Below are 15,306 nucleotides of genomic sequence, written 5' to 3'. Positions count from 1 at the left end.
TATATTGTATATTTATTCTCAAAAAATTGTCAAATAATTACGCTTTTTATAAGAAAAAAACATGTCCGCCTACCGTTAAATTATCGTAGGACAATTGCAATGTTTTTTAATATACTTTCGCAAAGCCTGTACAGTACATTGTACTTGTACTAGTTCCTGTTGGCCGCCATTACTGCAGTACCATATTGGACCACATGAGGGCGACATAATGCCGGCTGTTTATGATACACGAAGTCAGACTACAGAATAACATGCAAATTATGATCATTAAAAAAAGAATACCAAAAAGAACAAATGTAAGTTTTACAGAGTTACTACTTTAATTTAAATGTTTGATAATTATGTTGTGACTGTGAACCTAAAGTTGTAGCCAGTAGTTCCGCCATCTTTTCCTCTTCCTTAGCTCATTCCCATGCGGTGGTTGCAAAGTGGGGGCCGGGGCCAGGCTGCTATTGTCCAGGATATCCCCTCCTTGTTAATGGCTTCCTGTGTGGACACAAGATAGAGAGAAGCAAACAAACAAAAATAACATCACACAGAAGGTTGATCATAGATTGTTTATTGTGGGAGGATGTCATGAAGCACGGCAACAAGACATGACGCTAGAATATACAAACTAGTTGCTATCGTCACAGGTTGCTTTTGTGTGGCGTCGGCTCAAACAAAACACCTGGTTTGTGTTTATTCCACCCCATAAACTGCTGTCAAAGAAGAACTCTTCTCACTGCAAGCGTGGGGGCACACAGACTTTTCTCAAAAGGCAAAACAAAAGGGTGGGATGGTGGACTAGAGAGGGTGGGGGGGGGCCTTGTTTGGGAACTTGACAGACGACCGCTTGACCATCTGGAAAAGTAATTCCTGATCCGGAGAAACTTCTTTAAAGAAGAAAAGTGGGTGGTAGGTGGGCATCAATCGAGAGGGTAAATCACTCTTCTTTAAGGGCGGCGCTCCCTCCTAAACCCCCCCCCCAAAAATAGCTCTCTTTTTTTTGCAAAAGAGTCCAGCTCAGCTGGGCTTTGTGAGTCTATACATGGACTGCGTGTGTGCCAGTCAAAAAGCTCCGATCTCCATCCCCCACGGTCTGTAGGGTTTGCCCATCGTGGGCGGCGTCGGGGCCGGGGGGCTGAGGGCGGCAGTGGCGACGGGAGAGATGAGCGGGAAGGTGCCGAACGAGAACGGGAATGCCGAGATTGACGAGAGGAGGGGAGGGGGGAGCTTGGTTGGGCGGAGGATTGGGGTGGCGGCCGCAGGCGGGGCGCGCACCAGCGCTTGGTCCGAGTGAGGGCTGGCGCTCCCGCTGCGCCGACCTGCCGGGTGAGTGTCTGCGGGGGACGAGGAGGAGGAAGAGGAAGACGATGACGACGACAGGGGGCTGCTGGTGACGCTCCGAGGCGGGGCCAGGGGGGCGGCCTGTTGGTGCAGGAGGAGCGGGTGGGTCAGGTGGGCGGGCAGCGACCCAAAGGTGGAACCCCAGGCTAGGTGGTTGAGGCCCGCCTCGCGCTGGTTGGCGTAGCTGTTGAGGTGCGACACCAGGCGTATCCTGAGGGGGTCGGCATTGTCCAAACCTTCTATGATGCTGAGATAGCGGGCCGTCTCCGCCAGGCACTCCCTGAAACCCAAACCGCGGTAGTCCATGGCCAGGGCGTGGGCGTCAAAAAACCCTGAATGGGGGGGGGGCAGAGGAGGGTGTTAACACTTAACAGGTCCTTAAAAAAACACCAAAAATGGTCATGATTTAAAAAGTAGTGTAAAATTTCACCCTTTAAACAAGTAAGTCCTTTAAGAACACTTCAGCCTGATACACACTTTTTACTACATTTTAGTTTTTGAACATTGAAAATGAATTAACACGTTTCATGGAGCATTTCTTTATTATCATTATTATTATTATTATATGGGTCAATAATTGGCATTGATTTGCATGCATTATTTTTTTCTACAGTATTAGATTAAAAAGAAAAACTCACACTTGAGGTCTTCAGGACAAAAAAAAGGAAGTCAGCTTCCCAAAAACGGCATTAAAAATATCATACATTCATATTTCTTTCACTTTAAATCATCCGGTCTTTTAAAAGCACTTCAGCCTGAAATCTACACACCAACTTGACGTCATATTTTGCTGTTTTAACCCTTTAAAAAGGCCAGTGCGTTGACACGCCCCTCATTTATTTTTGTGAGAAATGTTGCTGCATGCTTTGAATGGGAAAAAGTAGCATCATCAGTGAATAAATACGACAGAAAGTAAAAAGTCAGTCGTCCAAGTCTTGAAATCTTAGCTCATGTGGCATCAAACGACATTTTCAATGGGCCGTTTTTGGTCACGAGGGACCATTTAGGGCTGACTGAACAAACAATGCGGTTTGAAAGTGTTTCTGATCTCACGGCTATTTGTTCAGTGCCCACAAAACGGATTGAAAATCCTAAAAGATCAAAAAAGGGGTGCTACCAAGTAAGTCATAAGGCATAAAAACACACCGACTCCCCCGGCGGCTGCGCACAAGAAGAACGATGAAAAGACATGAAGTGAAAAGTACCTTTGCCTCCGGCGGCGTGAAGCATCTTCAGGTGGTCCACGGTCATCTGCAAAATCTCTGCTTTCTCCAACTTGGCGGAACCCTTTGACAGAAGCCACGTATTCACAAATAAGCACGCAACCACACGGGAATATGATCTTTCATGTGTTTTCGTTAAGCACCTGCTTCTCAAAGGCACTCGGCACCAGTCTACGGAGCTCACTCAGGCTGTTGTTGATTCGGTCTCGACGACGTTTCTCAATGATCTTAGAATAAAAGAGGGTCGATTCATTTATGATTCGGCACCGACTTGTTTTCCTTGACTGCTTGGCAACTTACTCCTCGTCGCCGCTTCCTCGCCTGCACCTGAGTGGACGCTGTGGGAGACATGGAGCCAAGAGGGGTGCCAACATTCCTACAAGAACAACAAGACATTTCGCGTTATTATCGAGTTGACTCCACACGGAGGAGTGGACGGGTGACGCAAACAAACGCACCCATTCTCATCCGCGCTCTCTTTCGCCACTTCGATCGCGTCGTCCAGCTCGCTGTCCGAGGAGCTAAAGTCGAGGTTCCGCTTCATGACCACACTGCCGACGAACGAGTCCTTCCTCGCTTGGCTGCTGTGAGCGTCGGTAAAGTTCGCTCGGCTTTGGCCAGCTCGCCTTTCCCACGGCGCCGTTTCAAGTCGAGGGGGCGGGAACAAGGGAGCGAGGCGGCCAATCGCGGGGCGGCGTCGCGCTCGAGTGACAGGGCGGTTGGCACCAGCGCCTCAGAGTCTGAGAGGACAGCGCAGAGGTCTCACTCCCAAGACAAGTCCAAAAGTTCCATAGCAGGAGTGCAAAACAGCCAAAAACGAAAGATCTTCTCTGTGACAGTTCACCTGTTTTTTAAAGGACCTGCAGCAAAAACATGCCATCAAAGATCCTCTGTGACAGAAGCACTCTGCTGTTTTTAAGGACCTAATGCAGATCCGCCAGTGGGGCACGTGCTCTTTTTAATAACCTACAACAAATGCTAGCCAAAGATTCTCTATGTGACAGGAGCACTCACACACACGCACAAATATGCTAGTCAAAGATCATCTGTGTTACAGGAGCACACACACACACACACATGCTAGTCAAAGATCGTCTTTACAGGGCCACTCTGCTGTTCTTTTAGGACCTGCTACAAAAAAAGCTAATCGTGCGAGAAGTAAAAAAAAAAAAAAAATGTCACAGAGTGACACAACTCCCCTATGCATAGAGGATCTTTGGAAAAAGTTTGACAGCGATCCAATAGACTTTCTGTCCGTGCCTTTTTGGCCCCTCCCTCTCCCGAGTGTGCGTGTGTGGTGATGAGGAGTGGCTGGCCGGCTGTCAGCACGTGTTGGCCGTGGGAAAGTTCCCCCGACCGGCGCCGATAACCAATCAGGGGCCGGCGGGCCGTCCCCGGCGCTGCAATGAATGAAGCAATTGGTCGGGGGCGGGGGGACGGGCGGTCTGCGGCCAGCGTGTGAACCTGTAATCCAATCCCGACTCAGCCCGGCAGCGGAGACGAGAGGAAGCCACCAACGTCCTCCCCCCCATACCCGCCCCCCTCCCTGCCTGCCTCCTCGTCCAAACACCCTGGAGGTTCCACGGCATCATCATCCTCACATCCAGGATGAAGGCCTTCTGCAGTGATCCCAAACAGTTTGACAGCTCCGGTGGAGTGTTTGTATACAAGGGGGGGGGGGCCTCATGTTTCTACATGGGGGGTCTCCTGCACCGCTGGATCACATTGTTTACATCATCATGTGGGAGCCCATACAAGAGTTCCATTGAAAAACTGGCCATTTTAATTTAAAGACACTCAGTTTTGATTGACAGTGTCAGCGGGTTTGACATTCAACAATATGGTGAAATCCAACACAAGAATTCCATTGAAAAACTGGGTGTTTTAATTAAAAGCTGCTCAGTTCTGACTGATACTGTCAGCCAGTATTCATCAAGCAATACGCTTATGCTAATAATAATCAGGACAGGCCCCCATGAATGGGAGGAAGCACTTAGGAGACACTGTTGAGACTGTGTGTGTGTGTGTGTTGGGGGGGGGGGCAGAGGGAGAGTCGCGCTCATGCATGTGCAAGGTAGTGCAACCTGAATCCCTTGTCACAATAAACACAGGTGTGCATCCATATTAGTGTGTGTCGGGAGGGCGGGTTCGGGGGAGGGGGGTGGGGGTCTGTGTTGAATTAATTTGTTGTATTTCAAGTTCACCCAGAGTTCCCACGCTGTTATTTTCTGCCCCTCCGTCTTTGTTCTAAGCGGTCTCATCACATGTTGTTATTAGTCCTTCCAGTGATGGGGGGCGGGGGGCAGCCCTTTGAAGGTGAGGGAGGGACGGACGCCCACCACCACCCCACTACCCCCCCACCCTGTGCAAATCACACCACCAACCCGAACTGCACTCAAAACCAACCGTGGTTTCAGCCAAGCCAGCGTCTGGATGTGATCTTGGGGCTTTTATTGTTTTATAGTTCAAGGCCAGGCAGTGACACATGAGGACTTTTACTTTGAAAAGTTTGCTGTCCCATTATTTGGCTGAAAACGACACCATTTCTTAAACAAAAAAAAGCCCAGTCGTCAAGTCTCATGTCATCATCAGGTGGTTTTGTTTGTTTGGGTTTGGACTTCCTGCGAAAAAAAACAAAACAAAAAAGCTAGCCTAGCGTCTGCGCGACTGACGAGTGACGCCAGGCAGCCATGATGACAGAGCGATGCTGATGGATGATGTTTAAGAAGTCGCCCCAAAAGCAAAACAAACCTTAAAAACAGTCATGGATTTATCCACAAGCACACACAACAATCTCTGTATGAAAGGCACAGGGTGAAAAAATGCAGGCATTTTGTGGGATTCCTGTGTGAAAAAGACAAATGCTATCCAGTCAGACGTCCACGTTTCACCGAAAAGCACCTAACCTGGTTTTTAGCTAGTTTCCCTTAACCTGTAGCAGTCTGAGTTAGTGATCTGATACTGAGTAAAATTCAGGCTGGTATCGGCAATACCGACCCGATATCGATACTTTGTACTAATGTGTCTGTTGTGTATTTCATATGATAGCATCAAGAATACAAGACATTTGATTCATTTGAAATATACAATAATTATTCATATGATTAATGATTTATCCATTTTGAAACAATAAACAAAGAAAATAGGAACAATTACAAAACCATTAAAGTATCAAACGTGTCCATCCTTTGATTTGGGAATCAATTTTAGAGCGTGAAGATCTGGTGTCACAAGTATCGATATTTTAGCATCGACCGGCAATTTTACGCACAGCCATTGTTATCCAAACGATCCCCACGCACGCACGCACACGCGGACCAGCAACAACATGGAAAAACGTTGTGATTTCCATGTCAGGCCACTAGTTGGCGATGCCACTTTTATCCGAGCTGTTTTCAACATTTACACAAAAAATGCAAACGGTGTCATTTTCAAAGACATTCATCGGCGCAAAACGACGTCATGCAAACAGTCCCCGAGCACGACACACAAACGTACTAAACTACAACCGCTAGCAAGATAATGCAAAGGCAATTTTGCGAGATCCCTGTGTGACTCGGAAAATGACAGCTTTTGCAAAAACTACAAAAAAATAGAAAATTGTAGAAATTGTAATTGTCTCTCCATCTCCAAACTGCTCCCCATCATGGACAACCCCACCCAACCACTCCATGGGACAAGAGCGGGGCAGCGGAGACTCAGACTCCTCCAGTTTGGTTCCCACAGTGAACACTACAGGACTTCATTTATTCCACACGACGGCCGGTTCTACAATACCTCCATTGCCTGTAAAAGATTTACCATATTTCTACACACTATTTGTAAATATGCAAATCTTGTTTATCTTATATTCTTTGATTCTTTTTATTTATCTTATATTCACCGTCAATGCTGTCATGTGCATTCCAGGCCAGTAGATGGCGATGTCACCTTGTAACACTGCATCAACTTCTTTTCGTTATCCAAACAGTTTTCAGCAAGAACGCACGCAAATGTCGTGTAACTAACCGCAACACGACACAACTAGCAAAAGGGAAACAAGCTAGCGTGTTTTTACCAATGCTAGGGCGTCTGCAGGGTTAGCATCAGACAAATCCAAAACAGTACGTGAAGGCTTGCCATTGCTTTGAGGAACAGCAAAAGGAAGTGGCGGCTGACTCGGCTACGAGACGTGAGCGACAAGCCGCTATTGTGCCTCGCCGTGCGTGTGTGCGTGTGTACGTGTGTGTACATGTGTGTACGGCATACTCCAGTATTGTCCTTTGTGAAGGTCTGAACATGGTGTCATTGTTCGCCCTTGTTGCTTCCCTTGTTAGCTTTGTTAGCGGGTCTCTTGACTTGGTGACACACACACACACCCCAGGGTTGTAAAGGACGTGTCAAAGTTGACCCACTGACACTAATCTCTGTCTCGTCCCCACCATGACTGCTAAAGTGAGCAACTTGCTAGCGTCTTGTTAGCGTACATCTCTCTGGGCATCGTTTCAATTTGAACAATTCAGATTCCTGGTTTTGATTCTGGATTGCGATGCTTTTAAGAGTCAAAGGAAAACTGCCCTTTTTTGGGGGGAATTTTCCCCATCAAGCACAATCCTTAGTGGACGTCATTTAGCAACGAAATCTAATGAAATTGAAGGAAATGTCGGAACAATGGTTTAAAAACCCTGCTGCCTTTCGTGGAAGCGTGCGCACGTGTGCGTGCTTTCACGTAAAAACCTCAAATACTGCAAGCCAAGATGTGAGTTAACGTTTTACAAATGGGGGAGGGGAGTTTTCATGGGGCACCTGTGGCGGAACCCTCCAGACGGCAGACCGGCTGAGTGGCCGTTGAAGTTTCAAACATCACATCTGGGTTTTTTTTAGTGAGGAAAATACACGTGTGGTGTTCCCCCCCTCCCACGTCCGGTACATTTGATATCTAAGTGGGACAGGTGGATGGGAGGGAGAACACACAGTACCTGCTGGGGGCCGTCCTGACAGGATGACGACTCACTCTGGCCGCTTTGAGGAGACGGTGGGGTGGGGGGTGGGGACAGTCTGGTGGGTGGCCAATGCAGTGACGAGAGAGAGTGAAAGTGGACAAGAACAAAGACCACAAGTTGCTTTCATCTCAACGGGGGCTTGAGATCGCTTGTGTCTGCAGACCTTCAAAGGGGGTTTACGGTTGGTGTTTGGCACGGCACGGCACGGCACGGCACATCGCCAGCTGTGTGCACGTGCTACACGCCAGGAGCCCAATGGTGATGGCTGGAGGAGGTAGTGAAAAGGGTGGGATGGTGGTGCCTTGGTTAACATCAGTAACTCATTCCAGAAGGTCCGACTCAAACCAAGACAGACTCTAACCAAAGCACATTTTCCCATAGAAAATCATGTAAATCCACTGAATCCGTTCGACACACCCAAAAATGTTAACACAAAATTCATTTTATAGACAATAATTACAGTTTTACATGCAGACAATGATGCAAAAAAGTGAACATTTAACATCACTTTTACCTGCGTAGTTGTGTTGGGGAAAAACCCCACAAAAAGTGTGTATGCTAGCGGCCCCGCCTCCACCCATAGAGACAAAGAGACTGTCGGACTGACAAAAGGGCTCACTCCATTCATGCCGTTGTTCGAAGGAACAAACATGTCAAGGTGCTGAAAACCAATGCACAGAGTGAACCCTCATGCTGCCTGTTTGGAGGCGGGAGACGAGGAAAACGAACACGATGCAAGGCCAGAAAAATGACTGAGTTGATTTTCATTTGTTGTGATGAATGAACCTCTTGTGAACTCACAGGTGGGGGTGGCCATCGTTTGGATTTGAACGATTCCTTGTTTCCATTCTGGTTCCAAACGATTCTCGATTCTGATGCTTTTAAGAGGCGGGGTCATAAAAGTTTGCACAGTCTCAAGGAAAAGTGCACCAATGTGCACTCATGTGAGACATGAGCACATGTCTTCCTCTTTTCTGTGTTGTAAAGATATAAAAACAGCTAAAACGAGGCATCTAAGAATGCACGTAATGGAACACACCTACTCCGCCTGCTGAAAAAACCTCCAAAAAGCGCCAACAGGGCTCCACTTCCATAATGTCAGCTGCATATTAGCCACATTGTTATTATTGTTATTAACATTGTTACACCCAAGAACTACGTTACCGGCGTAGTGACACCTCACCACACCACAGTGGCTAGCTACTAGCAGGCTAGCGACTAGCTTCACCACACACTCACTCACAAGGCCTCAGGCCACTAGCCAAAGGTAACGCTACATATTGGAGGTGTTTTCATAGGAGAAATAGGTGTGTCCCGTTATCTGCATTAATGAGCTGCCTCTTTTTAGCTGTTTTTATATCTTTAGAAAAGAGAAAGACGTGTGTTCATGTCTCACAAGGATTGTGGATGAGGGGCAAAAGGAATCTAAAAAAGTGCACTTTCCCTTTCAGGACTCTTTAAGGCTACTTTTGGTGACAAAAAGTGGCTCCGTGATGTCAGCAACCTTGGCGGCGTGGAAACGCACCAACGTGCAACCCCTCACCTTCGCTCGCTTCCATAGCAAGCCTGAACAGCTTTTAATGTTTGACATTTGGCCTCACGCCCTGGCGGGGGGGGGGGGACAGACAGACTTTTTTTTTTTGTGGGGGTGTCAGACCCTCCAGCAGCGAGCAAAGGGGTGCTGACTCCTCTGACCTCACTAATGGCGGCGGGGGTCAGGAGTCAGCTGAAGGAAGTGCGGAGCGCGTGAGGAGCGTCTGGGAACTCCAAGCTGGCCGTGTGATCCCATGAAATTCATCTCTCCAGACCCCAGTGTGTGTGTGCGTGCGTGTGTGTGCGTGCGTGTGTGTGTGCGTGCGTGTGTGCGTGCGTGCGTGTGTGCATGTGTGTGTGTGTGTGTGCGTGCGTGTGTGTGTGTGCGTGCGTGTGTGTGTGTGTGTGTGTGCGTGTGTGTGTGTGTGTGCGTGTGTGTGTGTGTGTGTGCGTGTGTGTGCGTGTGTGTGTGTGTGCGTGTGTGTGTGTGTGTGTGTGTGCGTGTGTGTGTGGCGACATGAGACACAGCAGCGGAAATGCTTGATCCCAGCGGTTGGCCCACCGCGCCGTGACGGGGGTGCCCTGTCTGCTTGCCTGTCTGCCAAGGAGGAGACATTTGTTACATTTTTGGGTGTCTTGAACGGAGGAATTGGATTTACGTTATTTTCCATGGGAGAACTTGCCTTGGTTAGAGTCCGTTTTGGTTTGAATCGGACCTTCTGGAACCAAGGCACCACCGTAGCGCGGCTTTCTGGGTTGGTTTCGTAGAACCAGCACTCCATCTGCAGGGATGTCCAAACGTCTACGGTGTGAGTGCCTTGTCGTTATGAAGCATTTTCGGTGGCAAACCAGATGTTTCTCCTGCTGGAACGTGCGACATTTCAAAGGAGCCAACATGGAGGACGTCTGGGATCCACACCCTTCGTCTGCTCTTCTTCTCTTTCCAAAGCTCCTCTGGCTGTCTGCTCGCCTCACGTGCATGCGACCACTTCAGAACCGGGCCTGGTCTTATGAGCCCCCCGCCCCTGCCCTTTCCCGACTTCCCTCTCAAGAGGCTTCGCACGGACATTTCCCAACAATCCCGACCAGTAGCGGAGGCTTGTGATGTCTGCGTCGGCCCGTCCGTGGGGGACCTGGGAGGTGGGGGGCGGGGTAACAACCTCCCTTGAGGGCTGCGGAAGACAGACCAGAACTACGACAAGAATCCGGTCCGATTGGGATCCTTCAGAAGCGCCGCCGCCAGGGATTGATGTAATGTGTGCGGGGCGACGGCGGCCATGTGCATCAAAACACGCTTGGTGACAATTAAAAGAAGGGGGGGGTGACAACGACATGTGCTCGCTCTACGCACCCGTGCGTCATGTGACACGGTTCTCATAATAGACGCCTTCTAATCTAATCTCGTTGTCACGCTCGACTCAAACGCTCTTGAAAGTTCTGCTGCGTGTTGCTTAGCAGCGCTACACAAGCACTACGTGGTGGGAGGGGGCAGCGCGTTTCACCACGTGAGCAACGCTGTCAGCCTTTTTCGTCACGCGTGACTCGTAACAGCAAAAGTCCAACTCTGGCAGGAAGTCTCAGGTGGCCATGAAGGTGTGGCCTGTTTGGCCTCGGCGCAGGTGTGCCAGTGGTACGCTAGTTTGTCCGCTAGCTAGCAGGGTCACGCAAAAACTACCCAACCAAAGTCTGGACAGGAGTGGGGAGGAGGGGGGGCCATGCAAGACACAAGTGGAAGAAGTTACCAGGATTCAGGATTTTTTTTATTTGATTTCAGTTCATTTTTTGGATAATGTGAGGCATTACAAATATATTCCTGAATTAAAGCTTTTATTATTTGTTTATTTCATTTATTTCAAAGTACTTACTTTGTGAGGTATTAAAAAAATGAATACTGTTCAGTAAACGGTGCAGGATTTCTTATAAAAATTATTTTATTTCACATAATTTGTAGGTAATATTGTGATTTATTAAAACCAATGAATGAATAATATTCAGTCAAGTGAGCAAAAACTTTAGTTTTTTATTTCAATTGATTTTTTTATGCAATTTGTGAGGTTTTAAAAACATTCCTTGATTGATTAATCCTGTTCAGTCAGCAGGATTTATTATTTGTGTTGAATGCATGTCAACATCATGAGCGAGGTATGAAACTATTTCCTCAATCAATGAATAACTCTCAGTAAAGCGTGCAGGATTTTTCTGTTTTTATTGAATTTATTTCCATGATTTTTGGGGAAGATTGTGAGGTATTAAAAATGATTAAAACTATTTGCAGAATGAATTCAAATATTCAGTAAAGTGTGCAAGATTTGTTTGTTTTTATTTCAATGTATTTTTTTCAGGTAACTTCGGAGGAATGAAAAATGGACATTTTCTGCATGAATAATATTCAATGAAAAGAGCAGCATTTTCTTTGATTTGATTTGATTTTCATTTAAATATTGTGAGAGATTTCTAATGATATATTTTTTTCCAATTACTATTGATTTGACTTATTTTTATTTTTATTTTTATTGCTATTGTTATTATTTTATTCACTAAATGTGCTGATTTTCCAGTAAATAGTATTAATGATTGGTGCAGATCCAGATAAAGGTGCCAAAGCAGGACTTTAGGGTTTTGTTTGTGCCGTTATTTTGATTTAAAAGTATATTTTCTGGGCTCGGTGCTCACGAACAATGACTGGAAGGACGGGCCTTTCAGTGTCTTCCATGTGCATTTTCATCCCGATTCCCTCCACATTTGCCCCGTTTGCTCCTTGGCACTCGCACCACCTCTCTACAAAGTTTCCTGGACGTCTGCCGTGTAGTTTGTTGCGTAATTCTGCTAACAAACTAACAAACAGCGACCAAAAACACTTCCCGACTTTGTCCTTTTTTTGCTTAAAGGAGGCGTAAAGGAGTTTGAAGGACAACAAAAACAGTTGTTCACGCTCAGCAAACGTATTAACTCATGACTGATGCAAGACAAACACACAAACACACAAACACACAAACACACAAACACACAAACACACGACAACGTGCTCAAGATGCTGCACGAGCACTTAGTCAAGCACGTAATGGGATTAAGTGTACACACACACACACACGCACGCACGCACACTGGTAAAAGAGGTCACCGACTGGTAGTCAGACCACCAGGCTCTACACACACACGCACGCACACGCGCACGTGCACACACACACACACACACTGATGTCCAGCTGACATCTCTGTCTACTGAGTGATGAGAATATTGTGGGGGGGTGTGGTATGTGTGTGTGCTAGTGTGTAATGCAACGGCTGCTCACGGCCATCTACACAGCTGTCTGCTAGTCTCACACACACACACACACACACACACACACACACACACACACGTACATACTGTAGACGTACACTGTGCGCCTGTGAGAGATCCCCCCCACGACTGCTTCCCAGGGAAGGAGTGGAAATTGCTGCAAAGGACAAGACACACACACACACACACCAGCTGACCACACATGAAAACACACACACACACACACACACACACACACACACGTGATCCTAAAGACGCTTTGGCACATGTTGCAGTTGATGTAGTGCGTACGTGAGTACCTGGAGCACACTAGCTAGTGTTAGCTAGGAAACCAGGTATCTGCTGCAAGTCCACTAGTAGCACTTGACCATAACTACTCCTTGTAAAGACTAGTTAGGTTAGGCAGGTTACTAACCACATTACGAGCAAGTCATTCCATCACGACTGTAAGCGCCAGCAAGCAGAGGCGTGGACTCGAGTCACGCGACTTGGACTCCAGTCTCAATTCCGAGGACATTATCGTTTCCTCACTGGAAACGAGTGCAACTTATTACCGGCGGACCGAGCTCCGACACCGGTCATACCGTGGTCCGGTGGTCCGGTACTTCCACAGGATTCCTAGAGGACCAAGTTGGGTAAAGTCCCGTGCACCCCGGGGAAGTCATCATCCGCAAACTAGTCAGCCATTAAGTTGATTTAGTCAGTCAGCTAGCTAGCTTGTCATGCAGGCGGCGGCAGGGAAAGAATGAAAGAAAGTCACATGACGCTGATGTTTGACATGTGCGAGATGATTGGTGCTTTGGTGTCAACCACACATAGTTGCTTTGTAGCTTTAGTTTCTCATGAACACGTGGGAGTCTGCTGCGTACAGTTGTGGTTACTTGCTGCACGCACGGCAGCGCTGTCATGTTTGTCGTCTTTATGTGCGTGCGTGAGAAACAGCGTGTGGGCGCGAGACGCAGCCCAGAGACACTGAAGCAAGACAGAGACGGAGAAAGACCAAAGACCCTCACGGCAAACTGCACCAGATGTACCAAGACAGAAAGATAGTTTCTTGGTTGATCAGTCAACCCCGTACCCCACTGTAGCAAAAAAATAAATCCAAATCCAAATTTGCGTACCAAAGCATCAGGCGGTGGTAGGACCTCAGACTGTAAGGCCACTGCAGCCAATCAGGGCTCAGAAGAAAGTCATTTGTAGAAAAGGCACAAACACAATGGAATGCAAAGAACGTAAGTGTTAGCCGTTCAATTAGCTTCATTAGTCGAGTAAAATCCACTGTTTTATAGCAGCAGTAAGGACTCGTTCCAAGCGCCAGGGCCCCCCCCGGTGTTGTGGAGTGTAATTTACATCTACAACGGCGGTAAACATGCTAACAATGCTAACAGAATGTCCCGTCTCGGAAGTAAACATTGAGTAAAATGTGTGTGCGTGTGCTCACAGGTGGGCCGGTGCCCTCAGCTGATGTCGTTTCCCCCTCGCGTCCGGCAAAAGTTGTTTGTCACACGCTTCCTGTTGCCAGGCCAGCTACGTGTGATGTCACTTCCTGTGCACCCAAAGGCAGCTCGTATCGCCGTGTCGCAATCACGTCGGGGAAAAAGGCACAACCGGAGACAAAGTGAGCAGTATTATGTTTGGGAAGACTCACGGAGGTTTGTTCCATCGACGCATGTGCCGGATTAGCCGGCGTGACCCGCTTTGGGGATGAATGCTTGGCAGGACGGGCGGAGGACACGTGGTTCATTGACTGGCGAGGACGGCCTGGCAGCGCTCCTTCCGCTCATCATTGTGCGGCGGGAGGCTCCCAGGACCCGGGGAAGGTTTCGCACAACGGGCCGACACACATTCGGGAGGCCGTGTGAGAACCTCGGCGAGGTCCCTCTGAGGCCGCACAGATGTTTCTCTTGGCACCTCGACGGGTTGCGGCCTGGGGTGGGGGGGGTGACTCAGGGCTGGGACTTTTCTCAGGTCTGGAGGGAGGAGGGGAGGGGTAGGGAGCGGAGAGGCCGAGCCGGGGGGCCCCAGAGCCCGGATGAGAGCTTCCTTTGTGGGACACAAAGCATTGTCTGTGCTGGGAAAGGCCACGGAGGATGGGAACGCCGCCCAGAGCTGCAGATTGTAGCCGAGAGAGAGAGAGAGAGTGTGTGTGTGTGTGTGTGTGTGTGTGTTGCAGTGAAAGTGTGTGTGTGTGTGTGTGTGTGTGTTGTCACACTGGCGACGTGTGCGATCAGCAGCTGGAAACATCAGAGCCGGCCTTTTATTTCACCGCAAGAGTCCCGACATTCGCGGGGCTGAGTCTTGCCACAATTCTGCCATCGACCCTTCCTCACGAAAACATGACCGCTTCCAGACGGCGAGTCGGTGTAACTTAGCTTGCGTGCTAACCACTAACCAGCCCGCCCCGCCGCAATGACTCGCCGGCTTTTGTTGTGTTTTGTCTCCACTCAGCCGGCCTCCACGCGTCACTTCGTCAAAGGAATACGCAATCAAAGCTAACGCGACCAGCACTTTGAAGTGAGCAGCTTTGGCGAGTCAACAACCGTGTTTACACACATGAAAACAGTCTAGCTACGCCATGGCATGCTAACTTGTCCGACCTGGGGAACCTCGCTTCATCCTCTTTTCTGACTGCTGTTGCAATGTGTGATATTGTTATTGTGTAGCACAAACCTTCCTCTATCTTTACTTACCATTACAGGACATCTCTCTAGTAACCTCTTGTGAATGTGTGCTTTTACTTCATGCTAACTTTGCCAGCCTGGGGGAACCTCGTTCTATCTGCTTGTCTGCATGATGATGCTATGTGCAAGACTGTGACCTTGTAGTGTAAACTTTGTTCTATCTGTAATTAGGAATTACAAGCTACAGTTTTGAATGCATACTTTTACTTCATGCTAACTTTTCCAACCTGGGGAACCTCATGCATCTATATGTACATGATGAATATGTACAATAT

General features: G+C 48.2%; 1 protein-coding gene across 1 annotated transcript; it reads right to left on the bottom strand.

Moving 5' to 3' along the window:
• Positions 1-292: 292 nt before the first annotated feature.
• On the bottom strand, positions 293-9,342 carry hey1 (hes-related family bHLH transcription factor with YRPW motif 1). Its single transcript, XM_054764399.1, has 5 exons — positions 3,011-9,342; positions 2,853-2,928; positions 2,696-2,779; positions 2,535-2,616; positions 293-1,661 (listed from the first exon to the last, which is right to left on the bottom strand). The coding sequence occupies exons 1-5, from the start codon at positions 3,094-3,096 to the stop codon at positions 1,051-1,053; spliced, it is 939 nt and encodes a 312-aa protein (XP_054620374.1). The 5' UTR covers positions 3,097-9,342; the 3' UTR covers positions 293-1,050.
• Positions 9,343-15,306: the final 5,964 nt, after the last annotated feature.

Source organism: Dunckerocampus dactyliophorus, chromosome 20 (genome assembly GCF_027744805.1).
Source record: "Dunckerocampus dactyliophorus isolate RoL2022-P2 chromosome 20, RoL_Ddac_1.1, whole genome shotgun sequence".
In the NCBI taxonomy this organism is placed as follows: Eukaryota; Metazoa; Chordata; class Actinopteri; order Syngnathiformes; family Syngnathidae; genus Dunckerocampus; species Dunckerocampus dactyliophorus.
This window is presented reverse-complemented; position numbering and strand designations above follow the sequence as displayed.